This window comes from Salmo trutta, chromosome 8 (genome assembly GCF_901001165.1).
Source record: "Salmo trutta chromosome 8, fSalTru1.1, whole genome shotgun sequence".
Lineage (NCBI taxonomy): Eukaryota > Metazoa > Chordata > Actinopteri > Salmoniformes > Salmonidae > Salmo > Salmo trutta.
This window is the reverse complement of record NC_042964.1, coordinates 17,812,752-17,829,409: the sequence shown is the minus strand read 5'-3', so window position 1 is coordinate 17,829,409 and position 16,658 is coordinate 17,812,752. Positions and strand designations below refer to the sequence as shown.

Genomic DNA, 16,658 nt, shown 5'->3' with positions numbered 1-16,658 from the left:
GTAGGCGACATGAGTCTCACTATTGTTGAGTAATGTGCTGTTAAAAGTGGTGTAGGTCTTGTTAATTTAAAGAGCATATTGAAGTTAGAAGAAATAGGATTTGAAGCAATAGCCTACAACTATTTTAGCACCGTTTTGCACTGCTCTGAGACAAGCATGGGGACTGGTCTTGATAATGAGAGATTTTTATTTTCACTGAATCTCCGTTTGGGTATTGGTTAGACTACAATTAAGGTGTAGAAATGTTATGTTCTTAGTGTAACCTTTATTTAACTAGGCAAGTCAGTTAAGAACAAATTCTTATTTACAAGGACAGCCTACTCCATCCTCCCGGTTGGGGAATTGAACCCCGGTCTCCCGCACGACACAGAATTCTTTAGCTAAATAGCCCAGTACTGTAGTCTACTCCCTACACTGCAACTTTTAAAGAATGAACCACTTTACATCAGCTACGGAGAGTGTGATCTCACAGTCGTTCTGGACAGCTGGTGCTAGGATGCAAGGTTCAGTGTTGCTTGCCTCGAAGAGAGCATAGAAAGAATTAAGCCCGTCTGGTAGGCTCACATCACTGGACAGCTCGCGGCTGGGTTTCCCTTTGTAATCTGTAGAAGTTTGCAAGCCCTGCACATACGATGAACGTCTCAGCCAGTGTAGTAGGATTTAATATAAGTCCCGTATTGACGCTTTGCCTGTGATGGTTCGTCTGAGACGTTTAAAAAATGTTTTGTCATTAATTATCCAGAGCGACTTACATACAGTGCATACATTTTTGTACTTTCACGTATTGGTCCCCCATGGGAATCGAACCCACAACCCTGGTGTTGCAAATGCAATTCTCTACCAACTGAGCCACACGCGAGACATGCATATGTATGCAACAAGGCATTATTGTTATACTGTGAAACACAGCAAAGGCCTAGACTTTTTGTTTGGGGCAAATCCAACATGTCACTGAGTAAATGCCTCCTTATTTTCCAGCACAGTGGTGGCTGCATCATGGTATGGGTATGCCTGACATCGGCAAAGACGGGATGTTTTCTTCCTGAGAAACTAAGTGGGATGAAGCTAAGAACAGGCAAGATTCTAGAGGAAAACCTGCTTCAGGATGCTTTACACCAGGAGAGGAATTCACCTTTCAGCAGGACAATAACCTACAAAAAAGCCAAATCTACACTGCAATTGCTTACCAAGACAATGAACGTTCCTGAGTGGTCAAGTTACAGTTTTGACATAAATAAGATTGAAAATCTATTTCAAGACTTGAAAATTGCTGTCTAGCCATGATCCAACAACTTCACAGAGCTTGAAGAATTTCCCCCCAAAAAATTAAAAATGGGCAAATATTGCACAATAAAGCTCAGACTTACCCAAGAAAACTCACATCTAATCGCTGACAACTTTAACACATGTATTGACTCAGGGGTGAATATTTATCTAATAAAAGGTATATTAGTTTTATTTTTCATTAATCCTTTAACACATTTGGAATTGTATTCCACTTGGCATTATAGAGTATTGTGAAGATCGTTGACAAAATTCCGATGAAATCCATTTCAATCCCACTTTGTAACAATAAAATGTGAATAAATCCAAAGGGTGGGGGGTGTAGTCTTTTGATAGGCATTGTATGTAAGATTCCTTTAGGGCAGAGGACGAGGTACATGTTATGCTTTTTAACTTGTGTGTAGCTAGAATTGGAGTCGGAAGTTTACATTCACTTAGGTTGGTGTCATTAACTTTTTTTCCCAACCACCCCACAAATTTCTTGTTAACAAACTATAGTTTTGGCAAGTCGGTTAGGACATCTACTTTGTGCATGACACGTAATTTTTCCAACAATTGTTTACAGACAGATTATTTCACTTATAATTCACTGTATCACAATTCCAGTGGGTCAGAAGTTTACATATACTCAGTTGACTGTGCTTTTAAACAGCTTAAAAATTCCAGAAAATGTCATGGCTTTAAAAGCTTCTGATAGGCTAATTGACACCATTTGAGTCAATTGGAGGTGTACCTGTGGATGTATTTCAAGGCCTACCTTCAAACTCAGTGCCTCTTTGCTTGACATCATGGGAAAATCAAAAATAATCAGCCAAGACCTCAGAAAAAAAATTCTAGACCACAAGTCTAGCTCATCCTTGGGAGCAATTTCCAAATGCCTGAAGGTACCACGTTCATCTGTACAAACAATAGTACGCAAGTATAAACACCATGGGACCACGCAGCCGCCATACCGCTCGGGAAGGAGACGAGTTCTGTCTCCTAGGGATGAACGTACTTTTGTGCAAATCAATCCCAGAACAGCAAAGGACCTTGTGAAGATGCTGGGGGAAACAGGTACAAAGTATCTATATCCACAGTAAAACGAGTCCTATGTCGAGATAACCTGAAAGGCTGCTCGGCAAAGAAGAAGCCACTGCTACAAAACCACCATAAAAAAGCCAGACTACGGTTTGCAACTGCACATGGAGACAAAGATCGTACTTTTTGGAGAAATGTCCTCTGGTCTGATGAAACAACAATAGAACTGTTTGGCCATAATGACCATCGTTATGTTTGGAGGAAAAAGGGGGAGGCTTGCAAGTCGAAGAACACCATCCCAACCGTGAAGCACAGGGGTGGCAGCATCATGTTGTGGGGGTGCTTTGCTGCAGGAGGGACTGGTGCACTTCACAAAACAGATGGCATCATGAGCAAGGAAAATTGTGGATATATTGAAGCAACATCTCAAGACATCAGTCAGAAAATTAAAGCTTAGTCGCAAATGGGTCTTCCAAATGGACAATGACCCCAAGCATACTTCCAAAGTTGTGGCAAAATGGCTTAAGGACAACAAAGTCAAGGTATTGGAGTGGCCATCACAAAGCCCTGACCTCAATCCTATAGAAAAATTGGGGGCAGAACTGAAAAAGCATGTGCGAGCAAGGAGACCTACAAACCTGACTCAGTTACACCAGCTCTGTCAGGATGAATGGGCCAAAAATGTACCCAACTTATTGTGGGAAGCTTGTGGAAGGCTACCCAAAACAAGTTAAACAATTTAAAGGCAATGCTACCAAATACTAATTGAGTGTTTGTAAACTTCTGACCTACTGGGAATGTGATTCTGACATTTCACATCCTTAAAATAAAGTGGTGATCCTAACAGACCTAAAACATGGAATTTTCACTAGGATTAAATGTCAGGAGTTGTGAAAAACTGAGTTTAAATGTATTTGGCTAAGGTGTATGTAAACTTCCGACTTCAACTGTATGGACTGGCAAACATTTATATGATTTGATAATTTATTTATTTTGCAACATACTTATGGGCCCTGCTCAAAAGTAGTACACTACAAAAGCGAATAGGGTGCCATTTGGGATGCACCTTTGTGTGGGAAAAAGCCATCACTGCAGAGTTCCCACAGCCTGAAGTCATGTGACTTTACCATGTGCCGCAGTTTGATGTGATTTCCCAGTGGTTTTGTGAAATCAGCCATGTAAGAGCCAAACTCTTAAGTTCTGCAGTGTAGACAAGGGGGTGGTCAGTTTAGGCGTTTTAGGGATTGGGCTAAAGTGCAGACAGCAGTTTACTGGAAACTTTTGGTTAGGTGAGGTGGAAGGGTTGGAGGGTGTCACTTCAGAATGCGACAGCTGCTGCCACTGAGCCTTGTGTGAGGTGGCTGACTATGGGTGAGGGGGTGCAAGGATGAGTAGAGGGTGCGTTATTTTTGGAGGCTAGGGTCCAGATATCCTGTAATCTACACCCCTACCCCTCGTCCTAACCCTGAGTAGGGGGCTATTTTTAAAAGCACAGGGTAAGGGCAAAATGGAGCCGCCCTCAGCAGCTTTCACATGAGGTAGGTGGAGGAGGGTGGGACAGGTGACCAATCTGGAGTTGATCTGACACCACCTTCTACAGACTGCATCTACTCCCCTCTCCCCAAACAGAAGTGGTGGTGTGTAGAGTACACAGAAGAATACCGACCAGTGTAAGACAACATCTTCCATGAGTGTCCACACAAGAGTAGGTAGACTAGAACTTGCCCCGGATTCAGGGTCAGATATTTTTTCCATTCCCTTTAACGATTAAGATTAGGGGGGGTTGGGTAATCTGATCCGAAATCTGTGGGTAATGGGAACTCCTACCATGCGTGTATATTCTGGCCATTGGCCCACAGTATGTATGTATTAAAAATACACAGGCATATAGGGTCAATATATCTTAACGTGTCGTAACAGAGAGGGGTCCGATGTTTAATTGACATGAGCAGAGGTCAGGCCTGAGAGCGACGGTGATCTCTCCCCTCTGTGTGTGTGCGTCTCACCTGTAGGTAGGCCACATGGTACTCCAGTAGGGCCTGGGCGTTGCTAATGTTCTCTTTAGTTCCCACAAAGACGAAGGGGACCATGCCCTGGAGAGAAGGAGAGTGTAAGTGAGTGGACTGGTAGACTGTTACGCTTCATTATACAACTGGAGGTGGGCGAGTCCTGATGTTTAGTCATGGACATTTGTGCATTTCCATTAGGGCCAAAGAACTGGTGACTTTAAATTGATGTAGAAATACATAGAGGTTTCTCTTTGAAGGGACATTTTTTTTAAATAAAGTGGGGAAAAGCACACTGAACAACAGTGATATACACCAACCGATGGAGCGGGCCCAGGCAACCCCCCCTAGAATGGGTCATGTACGGTACAGACATGCAGTGGAAACTGAAATGGGACAACTGACAGCGTCGACAGACCGAGCCTATGGATTGCAAAATTCTGGTTACTTTCCCAAAATTCCATAAATCCCAGTTTGAAGGATTCCTGGATTTCCTGTTTATTCTTTCCCGGAATCTGTGAATCTTCCTACATGGATTTCTGGAAAACCTGGGCATTTTAGGAACGTTACCAGGTATTGTGCAACCTTACATCAGACAGAGTTGGAAACAGAAGCGGTAGCTAGCACCCTGGTAAGGTTACAGTTGTTTGGTACGGTTGTTTGGGCGACCGCAGCGCTCCATTCACCTCTTGTTTAGGGGCAGTGTCTTCTCTGCCAGCCCCCTGCCTGCCTACCTCCTCACGGGGAAGCTTTTTGTCATTGTCCCCCTCGATCCGGACCCGCACCACCCCCGACTTGTCCACAATCTCCTGGATGACTTTGCCGTTCTTGCCGATCACTTTTCCTGGGAGAGAAGAGTGAGAGAGGAAGAAGAGGGGGCATTTGGAGACCAAGGATTAGCTGGACAAATCCGTAAACATAGGCACGCTCATAGATATCATCCTGACCAACTTGCCCTCTAGTTTATATCAAATTATAAAAGATGCCACAATTCAGACAATCATTGTTTCTCAGTACATGTGTATGCAGGAACTTTCCTGATTGACTAAATCATTGGGGTGGGCGTCAACTCACCAACGAGGTTCCTGGGCACCTGGAAGTAGTCTTCTTTGAACTCCAGGAAAACCCTGGCCAGCTTCACCGCTTCTGGGGTCTGCAACGCAAACAACATCAATCCAACCTGCCATTAAACACAGAGCGAGATAAAGGCCGACAGCCTGCCACACCAAGACCCCGCTCTCACCCCAACATACCCACCCACCTCTCCGTAGATCCTGAAGGTGCAGCTCTCCTCCTCCAGTTCGATGGCGGTGACACCAGGCACCTTCCTGGCCTGCTGGATGTTGGCACCGTGGGAGCCAATTGCCAGACCCATCAGGTCTTCCCTTACCTTCACCTCCTCCTGGTACGCGGACGCCAGCTGCTTACTCGTCTGGGGAACAAGGACAATAGGGTGTCTGTGTCTACATGTTGATGGCCAGTCTCCAAGTTACATTCTCAAGCGTGTTTGATTCTAACTGAATGAACATCCGGGGAGAAGTGTGTGTATACCTCAAGGTGTTTAGTGGCTTCTTCGTTGCGGGACATGAGCATGAGCTTGGTACGGATGCTGCGGAAGTGCATGTCGCTCAGGAGAGCAGCACGCTTCACTGTCGTCTCATTTGTTGACTAGAGAAAGCGGAAGTGTTAGTCTGAGAAAGCTGGTTAAAGAAAAAAAAAAAAAAAAAAAAAGGGACATTACTAAAAAGGCTAGTCTTGTAGCACAGCTCTCAGAGTAGGAGAGCTGATCTAGGATCAGGTCCCCCCCAGTCCATATAATTTACTAATAACGAACTAAAAAAGGCAAACTGATCCTAGATCACTAAGCTTTTCAGAGTAGGAGTGCTGAATACAGGCCCTGAAAGCAGTAGTGGCTGTGATACTGACCAGCACGATGAGCTCGTGTGAGGCTGCACTGTAGAAGATGCAGTTGGCTCCAATAGCTTTCCTGAAGTCTTTATGGATGCTGTCGTTCGCACAGCTGTTGGTTTAAAAAAAAAAAAAAAAGAACTTGGGTCAAACCACAGTTATTCACAACAACAGCGCACTATGTAGCTACTGTGAGAGGCTGATGGCCTGCCCAAAAGACAGCTCAGACAAAGCTCCGATGACAACATTTCGATGTGTATAACTGTCTAAACAAGAAACCCTTCACAAATAGTACCCTATTCCCTACATAGTGCACCACGTTACGGAAGTAGCCTTTCAATAAATAGGGAGCCATTTCAGGTGCAGCCAATGTACTCCAATGACTAGTGGAGTAACATGCTGCCTCTGGTCGTTCAATCTGAGTACAGTGCTATAGCGCCGCCCCAGTGGTGAGGCTGGTGTAGTGCACTGCCGGGGTCAGAGGTCAAACACTCACATGTTTCGTAGGTCTTCTGGGATGGCGATGGGGACCTTGTGGAAGGAGTTTCGGGAGGAAGGGCTGTTGGGGTTGACGGGCCGGATGCGTTCGTGCGTGACGATCTCGTTGTATGTGGCGTCGCACGCTGCGTACTCGATAACGTAGAACTGTAGGGTTCAAATAGAGAGACAAAGGTTCTCAGAGATGGCGAAATTGCAAGAGAAAGAAAATATTTAATGAATAGAAATAGACCCAGATGAATATAAATATGGGTCAAATAACAAGGATCATCAAAAAAGTATATTTATTTTATACAGAGCTCCACCATATACCTTTATTAATAAACAACGCTTCAATCCTGCAAGGATCTTCGTCAGATCATTTCAAATAACAAGGGTTTTCAGAGATTGAGAAACGGCAAGAGAAATAATGCGTGCCGAATAATAATAATGGGGACTATATTGTGTTAGGCTAGATGAGGTACTACCCAACTACCTAGGGCGCAAACAGAGCAACCAATCATAAACAGCCCAAAATACTTCAATTATTAATTCCACACAAGACAACTTACATTGAATATTCATAGGGTTTTGGGTCAAGGTTAATCAGAAATGGCACTTCTCTTTAAAAACGTAATTCAGCTAAGGTCTTATTCATGTGATAAATTAACCAAATAGTCATTTTCCTAGTCCCCTCTGACAGAGCGAGGGCAAGAGAGAGCGCGAGAGAGCTGGAACTCCACACACCATGCTCGAAGGCCAGTATAAAAACCATCACTCAACACAAAGCTGACATTCCAAACCTTTATCACTGATCAAAATAGTGGTCAAATCCAGCATCAAGCCTCACTAAAGGCGTCCGCATGCTTCCCATCCGAAACAGTTTGTGCATATATTATGACAACAATGTGACGTTTCTGTTCGGCCAGGTTTTTTGGGGGGGGGGGCTGTTCGTGCACACAAACATTTTTCTCGAGCCAAGCAGAAGTTCGGAGCCGAAGTCCACGCTCCGTTGGTCATTAGTAGGGATTCTTCAATTAAGTGTTTGTTGTCATTCAACGATAATCCTTTTCATGCACATTGAGAAATAGGTTACAGCACCAAACATCTTAGACGTAAAGATCTCCACGGCAAAATCATAAAAATGTACAACAGATTTCTTAAATCATCTTAGATTAATTCTGACTACTTTGATGAAGCATATACTGGCTACGGCTTCTTAAAACGGACAAACAGCTCCATTGCCGCTTTCTCGTTTTCCAAGCAAAGGTTGTTTTTTTTTTTAAGTATGCGAGTACACTCGTTCTGTTGGCCTAGCCGAGTTCGGTACAGCACCAGCCAAACTGAAGCATGCGGAAGCCTTAACACCACCTCAGTCACATTCTACTGACCCAGGGTCAGTCTGCCGGTCTGGAAGACAAAGTGGTTGCGTTCTAATAGTGCACAACTTTTGAGAAAAGCCTTATAGGGCTCTGGTTAAAACGTAGTGAACTGTGACTATTAAAAAAAAACTATTTTTTTAATTTAAGTGTCATTTGGGACTCAGTGTGTCAGACAGGGAATAGTGTTTAATGTTAGTCGCTAAATTCCAAAAATCAACCCTCGGCCCCTACTCAACAGCCAATCCAGAAGATCTGAGAGGATTGGATAGGTAGAAGAGAGAGAGAGAAAAAAGTAGTTGCTTCAGCTTTCCTTCTCAAAGACTAGGTGGGATCTACAGAAGTGCTAGGGGTCAATATGGAATGGAGAATCTGCGTGTAGTCTAGGTGACCCTACAGTATGTGCCTGCCTGCTTTAAACAAGCCATGTGCTTCCTGCTGCATTAGTTATCCCAATTAGCCTACATTAGACTGCTGTGTGTGGGTCTAAACAAGGGATGACTGAGTGGTATCCCGTAGTGGACGGAGCGGGTGTGGAAAACGCTGATGCATCACACAACATGCACATGACATTGCACAAATGACGACTTGGACTGATCAAGAACATTAAAAAAGGGACTATTTAGCAACAATACACCAAAGTCTTGGTTGAGATACAGGGATGTTCATCACCTCTTCACACAAGAGAGTGAGACCGGACCATGTTGCATGCAAGCACACAGAACTTTTTTTAATCACACACACAGTGCCCCCCCTACCGACCCCATGCCGGCCCCAGCGTGCACCCGACCCCTAACTCACCAGTCCCTGACTCACCTCTCCCTTCATCATTCTCACCCGGGCCAGCCACCAGCCACATGGCTCCTGCTCGTTGGCCCTCGAGTACACCTGTTGGAGGGGTAGACAGGAGAGATGATTATACCGGGACATACAGGTGTTCATACCTGCTCGGGTTGCAAAATTCCAGAAACTCGCGGGTTTAACAGAAATTCTGGATTCCCTGATTATTTCATCCTGCTAAGGGATGCAGACAGGAAGGATGATGCCAGAGCAATGATACCAGAACAATTACAAGAGGGAAAACTTTGAAATCTAACATTAACCAAACAGGTCAGGCAAAATATTTAGTAAAGTGATTATTGGGTGATTGTGTAATGATATGATAAACAGTGAGATGGAGTGTCTCTCATTGGCGATGATGATTAGAGTGCTGCTGTGCTGAAGAATGGAATCCTAGCTGGCTAATCATGTCTAAATTGGACTGTAGTTAATCCGTCTCCACATCGCTCTGCCGTAGTGAACAGGACTCTGGGTAATCTCTCGACTGGCTGGGACCCGGGCTCATGGGTAGCAATGTCCAGCTATGAATGGAATCACGACGGAGGAAGCAAACTAAACCACTGATAGTGATTAATGTGTGGTACGGTATGCTTTATGACATCACCTGTGGGTAGGGTCAGTGCTATCTGGGATCCTTGAGACATCCCTACCCTTACCTAAACTTAAACATTTAAAAAATGTCAACTTTAATGGGGTAGGGACATCCCAAGTATCCGAATAGCACGGACCGTGTGGGCAGTGGAATAAACAGGAGGTAGAAACCAACCAAGGAAGGAGTTTCCACTGTTTTTCTGGTCAGGTCACACAGGGAGGAAAAAACTCCTGGCCCTCAGAAAATAATGAGGGGAATTAGGTTGCAAAATTCCAGAAACATTCCCAAAATTCCCAGGTGGAAGATTGCTGAAATGTTTCTGGAATCCGCTTTGCAGCCCTAGCGGGAGATAGCGGGATCTGGAGAATTTGGGGACATAACAGCGATCTGGCAGAAGTACCTCCACCTCCTCTCCCTCGCCGATGTCCTTGTGGTAGTCGGCTGGGGGCGGCAGCCGAACGTCACTGAAGGGCAGCTGTCTCTCTGGCTGCCAGCTTTTTGGGGGGGGACAGAGAGAGAGAGAGAGAGAGGGAGAGATGGCAGCGAGGTAGAGAGAGCGAGAGAGACAGATGGGGAGAGGGGAAACAAACACCTTTCAGTCACAACAGTAGGAGAAACATTAGCTGACCCCCCACTTCCTGTCATGTGATTTATGAAAGTTCACCTCCTGTCCAACACTTTATATTACATTGACAGACATCGCCACACCAGTTAGGTCCAGAATAAAGTCTGGGTGTGTGGTAAAGCAGGCGGATGGAGGAGCTATAGGAGGACGTGCTCATCGTAATGGCTGGAATGATACCAAACAAACACATGGAAACAATGTGTTTGTTCCATTGATTCCACTTCAGCTATTACAATGAGCAAGTCCTCCTATAGCTCCTTCCACCAGCCGCCTCTGGTGTGTGCGCATGTGTAGCAGAAACTTCCGGAACACAGACCCTAATGAAAGTACCACAAAGAAACAGGAGCGAGACCCAAAAGCGTGTCAACCCCTAACATAACTAAAGCTTAAGTGTCATTCTGCCTGAAGCAGTGTTCTCTAGCTGACAGACAAATCACTTGGTGACAGTCAGTCAGTGGGGGCCAGGAAGTGAGACTAACGCGCGTTTACAAGAAGGGGAAAGCCATAAACCTAATAGAGTTACTGGATTACATATGGTAATGATCCTAAGATAATTTATCTACAGGAAGACTGTGTGGATGAGAATCAAGCATCATATAAAACTAGGATATCCGGTAGGGAGTAGAGTGTCCTTTTACATAAAACACTCAAAACGAGAGTTCAGTCTAAAAACAGCCCGCTGGACTGTGGCTGAGTTCAACCTACTGGCTTCACATTCACAGAAAGATATTTATGTAAAATGTGAGGGGGTTCATCAGTTGTATTTAGGGATGAAACCGTTTCCACTATAAAATCCCTGACGGTTAGCATCACCGTTTCAAATTGTAATCATTAAAACCACGTTTGATTGCCGAGCTTTGAAAAAAAACTCACGGTAAATACTGTCCAGCATCAACCAAAGTTAGCAACAGTCTGACAAAGGCGCAGGTTTTGTTTTGTGTAAAAAAACATGGGCGGAAGGCAGTGACAGGACCTAATCTGAAGTGTGATCGTATTGTGGGTTTTACAAGAGTGCCGAGGGAAACTTAATCGGAGATGGTTCCCTGTCTGCAGAACATGCAAAAAAAAAATAATAATAATAATAATAATAATAATAATAATAAATAAATAAATATATATATAAATAAAGTAAATAGCTGCGGAAGGGGGCAACACTTCAAATCTCTTGAGTCATTTTCATGACCACCACCCACTACTTTATAGCGAATGCAAGGTCATTTAACTTTTAGCTTAATGCATGATGTGGGGACTTTGGAAAGGGGGAACATGTCACGGTTTGTCTAACTTGCTAATAGCTTGTCAACAATGTAAATTGAAGCTTTCAGTGTTACCTACTCTTGTAAAAAGACGACACGTTCTGCTGCTGTGTGCGTCGTGTGTATGCAGACTATTTGCCCGTTGCACACGATAACACGTTATGTAGTAACATATTGTTCATTTAAAATCCGGCGGTCGTCGACTTGGTTTTAAAAGTGCTCCAAAAGGAGAAACACGATTGACTCCTATACAAGACTGCTGTATATACGTCAATTGTTGGGCTCATTGCAATTTGTGTTATTTTAAATGTCAACACCTGCTCATTGGATTTGTTTACATATGGTTGTATTGACCTTACATGCACATTGCTTTACTTGTGTTGTTTTTATATGCACATTTGATTTGCTTACTTTTTTTTATTTTACCTTTATTTAACTAGGCAAGTCAGTTCAGAACAAATTCTTATTTACAATGGTGGCCTAGGAAATGTGGGTTAACTGCCTCGTTCAGGGGCAGAACGACATTTGTACCTTGTCAGCTCGGGGATTTGATCTTGCAACCTTCCGGTTACTAGTCCAACGCTCTAACCACTAGACTATCTGCCGCCCCAACTTAAGGTTGTGTTCATTAAAACCTGCAATAGGGAAACTTTTACCTCTCATGGCTCCATCTTTAATGTTATTATTTTAATGTTTATGCACACAAAAAGTGCATAGTGATGCTAATTTGATTTTAACAATACCGCGATAATTTTGGTGACTTATAATCGTGATATGAAATTTAAACACCGTTTCATCTCTAGTTGTATTATAGGCAAGCTAGCCGATATAGTGTAAAGGTCAACCCTATTTTGAAGTCAGTGGTTCAAATGTGAACGAGAATGGTGTCAAGGAGCAGTAGCCAGCATTCTCATAGAAAGCATGGTTTTCATTCATTCACATAGTATCTTACAACCAGCTACTCCTACACTTCCACAAGGCAAGAGGACAGGAGGGAGGGAGGTTGTTGGAACGGCAGAGCCATCCCAAGAATGGCAGGGGCCACTGTCCAGCCCCCATGCCTGCATACCATAGGTAACTATATTTAGCAGGGGACTATATTTATTTACAGAGTCAACTAGAGAAAGAGGAACCAGAGGGTAGGAGGAGGGTGGCTAGCGAGATGGGATGGAAAAGGACAGGGGGATATGAGTTTCAGAAAGAAGAGGTTTTGTGGACAGCTGTAACCGGACCACAGGTGGTTCTGAAACGGGGGTTTCAGGACAGTAAAACTAGGCCAAAGGACTGGGGGAGAGTGATGACTTGAGCAGCGTGGCTAGACTGGTGATAGTGTGCAACTCGGACAGATCTCCTATTAGTCAGTAACCACACAAGCAGAGGGTCAGCTCCACACGTTATGTCACGAGAGAGAATGAAAACTTACTTGTTTTCGAATACTATTGTGAGTGAGTCTTCGTGGACATCTTTGATGAACCCCTGAAAAAGAAGAGCCAAAAACCCAAACGTTATGTTAGGCAAAAGTCTACGCCACTGACTGATGGGAGGGCAGAGGGACTACTGGGTAGACTCATAACCCACCAAACTACTATGACTGTTACTGAAAAGACAGTGTAGTCATCTTGGGGACAGAGAAATATAACTGTGCTGGACATCCATATTTATTACATTAAAATGAGAGCTTTGTGTGTCGTCAGAGGGTAAAAACAGGTCTGACTACATGTGTATGAAAAGCGAACGACGACTGTCCCCGCTGGAGAAAGCAATGCGATACCGTATCCTTGATCAACCACCATTACGAGACCCCCTCCTCCAAATCTGTTCCTCATCCATCACAGTCAGCCATCCACAGAGCTATCACAGTGCCATAAAGTCTCCATCAGGGTGGGAGTAGAGCAGAGACGTGGGGGGTTGCCACGGTGCTCAGTGTTACACTGCCTTATATGGGGCCGATGTCGCTGGCAGTGGCACTAGGGCCTGAGAGGGAGTGTCAGAGCCGAGGTGAGGGAGTTTCACCTGCTGGAAATGAAAGGGCCGGCACTTGCCAGGAAAACCTGCTTAGATTTCAGGAGGCAGCCTGAACGAGCGTTAGGCTACGTATGAGAGCTCTTAGCATTAGATTCCCTCATATTACACAATCTCACAGTAACTTCACAGCTCTGCTGCCACTTTCTCAGGCCCCAGGGAGAGCTGGCCAAAGAGCCAGATGGAAGCCAGATTGAACTGCAATGTCACAACACAAACAGACACCGTTTGTGTCGCTGTCACTCAAAACTGCAAGCAAGGGCACAGAGACTGGACAGGTAAGAGCTACCACAGGGTGAAAACACTGTCCTGATGGCTGCTGTGATGGAAGAAAGGAGGTAGGCCTAATAGCTATATTCCATTACAGGGCCTAGTGAAGTAGCCACATGTGTTGTGTGATGTAATGAACAGTGTTCCATTCTACTACCAGGTCAAGGGTCAGGCAAGCCATTTGGCATGGCAGTCATGGTCACATGACCCCAGGAGAGCACAGAGGTTAGAGTGGTCGTTCACGGCCGTACAGTGATGTCACTCCTTCTCCGGCCATGTGCTGTTCCAGGAGGACTAGAACTCCCCACATGCCCAAAGAGGGTCTCCTCTGGGGGTGCCAGGTCTACGTAGAGTGGGGGTGCCAGGTCTACACCCCTGACATTACTGGTATAGCAGGATATTCCTTCTGGCATCTGTGTATGGGTTACTGTAACTGTGCAGAAAGGGCAGCGCTGAAGAGGGTAGTGGTTTGTGTGTTACGCATGTGCAAGACATGAGGCATGTTGTCGTCACCTAAGTTATCCAACCAATCTGGTTCCTCTGGAAATCATAATCACACCTTTAGAATACACAGGGAGAAACAGAACTGCTCTAAATAAATACAAATAACAAAGGTTTTAGGTTACTTGAGGGGTATCTGAGACAATGGTGTGTTATCTTTGTTTGTTTTATCTTGGCCAGGTCGCAGTTGTAAATGAGAACTTGTTCTCAACTAGCATACCTGGTTAAATAAAGGTGAACTATAAATAAAAAAATGTATTCTGAACAAGAGTGAGGAGAGAAATCAGCGTCAGGCCAGAGTGCTAAACTGTCAGCCAGTAAACAGAACAGGTGAGAGGGAGAGGAGTGTAAAAATAGTCGAAACCACGAGTCAATGAGAGGGGAGAGTGGCGCTAGAGAAAAGACAGGAAAGCGTGAGGAAACAAATGGGACAGGGGGCTAAACGAAAGAGGTAGAGAACGACAGAATGGAAAGATGAGGAAAAGAGGGATAGGAAGAGAGCATGGAAAGGGGGAGGACTATGGTGTTGACTGACTGGCGGAGCGTTGAGATTAGGATAATCTGTTCCACCAACACCTGATTCAGTCCCTCAGTCATTGTCAGCCCTGGGCCATTCAACCCATAGCAAATCACTAGGGCCTATTCAACTGTCTGCCAGTACACACACACACTTACACTACAGCAACCATTTGGCACAGACATTGAATGAAGTCATTTGACTGAACTTGAGTCACTAAATAAAATGACTTACATCGTTGACTTCCCCTTGTTGTGTCACGTATGGTTATTAAGCCATTGCGGTGTGATGATTTTATGGAAACAGTCATGTGACTGACTAACAAAGTAAGTAATTTGATTCACTGAAATAATGAAGGCTGACTCAGCCCACTCCTTTGAAAGAGAATATAAGGGGGGGTTATTGCTCGGGATAAACCGGCAGAGCAAACAAACAGATCGATATTTCATTAGGTATCACCATTTCAGATGTGGCATCATTCTACAACCCTCATTCTCGCAAATTTGAGAGGTTAGCTAGCAACTCCAACCAAAGAAAGGAGTGCCCGAGAAGATGTTAGGTGACTGGCTAACGTTAGCTAACTGAACAGCCCAAACAGAAAACATAGTTAAGACACTTGGAATGTAGCTAACAAAAACAGGCCACGACAAGCGTTCACCACAATTGCAAACCCTGACGAAGTAGAAATCTATGAATAGCGACCTTATCATTTGATGTTGGGCCTACTCAATGAATGATGCGACCCGAATCTGCCAGCTAACAACGACGATGTAGCCACAACCTAGCTAGCTACTGTAGTTAAAACAAAACAATGTCGACAGATTCATATTTGTAGTTGTTTAACGTTAACGCATGACTAACTTAGTTACACCGGTCATTTCCTTTACCTTGTAGAAGGCCCCGTTCGAGCCGCGAACCTCCACCGCCAGCCCGTCCATAGTAGTCGGTAGGTCCCCACGACTGGTCTTTTCTGAAGCCGCTACGACTCCGTGCGGTTCCGGTACCACCCCCAGCTTCCCTGCCGCTGGCCCGTCGCCGCTCTCCAACCGCTTGTGGATTTCCAGTGTTTCGGTTGGTGGAGGGAGAGGGGTGAAGGGGCTGGGGAGATGGGTGTTGATGGGATCAACAGATACCGTTTGGTAGATACCGTCTCCAGCGGTCAACTTGACGTTTGCTCACACTAGTTAGCAAACTACCGATAGCTTTGTTAGCTGGCGTGCAACGGCACAATCAAGGTGCTATCCTACGGGGACCGGGGCGGCCAAGTTGCAATGTGCTTCAAAGCTAGTAAACTAATGATGTTAGCTATCGCTAATTACCTAAGTTAGCTATCACCAACACCTTGATTCCGTCACTTGCGGGGATGTTAAAACAGGCGTATAAATGCAGCAGTCGATGTAAAGTTTTTGTCGAAAGTCGTCACAGGGATTCCTTTATTTTATCTTGAAGTACAATTTTGCTAGGAAGACTCCTCCCGATAAAAACATTTGTGGTGCACTATCGCCCGGCAACTCCTTTTACTCCAACCGCCCGTCTCCTCAAACGCACGCCGAGGTACGGAATGACCTCGAAAATCCCACCCCTCACTCTTGAAAGATCCACCCAAAATGACATCCTGAATGATCATTGGTCAAAATAATCGTCATTCAACTCTAGATTTGTTTTTATTGGTTCAATAGTTAGAGGTTGGTCAGTGTATTATCCAATAAATGAACCAAATATCAATTTTAATAATATCTATTGGAGATGATTCCTATCAATTATGTTGGCCAAATTAACGTGCTCTTATGCTACGTTCGTAACCAAGTAGGAATTTACCACATAAACTGAGAATTCCACTTGAACTGCACTCCAACTCATAATTACCAGTAGGAAACTAATTTATCATCCTGAGCTCCCACTTCTCCAACATTCTGTCCTCTGACGTCACCTACTAAGGAAATGACCACGATTGCAGCATT

The 16,658-nt window shown here is 44.6% G+C and overlaps 1 protein-coding gene across 4 annotated transcripts in view; it reads right to left on the bottom strand.

The window, feature by feature from the left end:
- The window catches only part of LOC115198346 (fragile X mental retardation syndrome-related protein 1-like), a 27,481-nt gene extending 11,220 nt beyond the window's left edge, over positions 1-16,261 (bottom strand). Inside the window, exons 1-11 of one of the 4 annotated variants that reach the window (XM_029760237.1) lie at positions 15,585-16,261; positions 12,811-12,863; positions 9,907-10,000; positions 8,876-8,962; positions 6,715-6,863; positions 6,237-6,330; positions 5,862-5,978; positions 5,572-5,742; positions 5,385-5,463; positions 4,997-5,154; positions 4,311-4,397 (exon numbers count right to left, since the gene is read on the bottom strand). In XM_029760237.1, coding sequence (XP_029616097.1) covers positions 4,311-4,397; positions 4,997-5,154; positions 5,385-5,463; positions 5,572-5,742; positions 5,862-5,978; positions 6,237-6,330; positions 6,715-6,863; positions 8,876-8,962; positions 9,907-10,000; positions 12,811-12,863; positions 15,585-15,635 — 1,140 coding nt within the window. In that variant the 5' untranslated portion in view covers positions 15,636-16,261. The remainder of the gene's footprint in view (positions 1-4,310; positions 4,398-4,996; positions 5,155-5,384; positions 5,464-5,571; positions 5,743-5,861; positions 5,979-6,236; positions 6,331-6,714; positions 6,864-8,875; positions 8,963-9,906; positions 10,001-12,810; positions 12,864-15,584) is intronic. The other 3 variants (XM_029760240.1, XM_029760239.1, XM_029760241.1) reach the window with 3 other exon arrangements.
- Between the last annotated feature and the right edge of the window lie 397 nt (positions 16,262-16,658).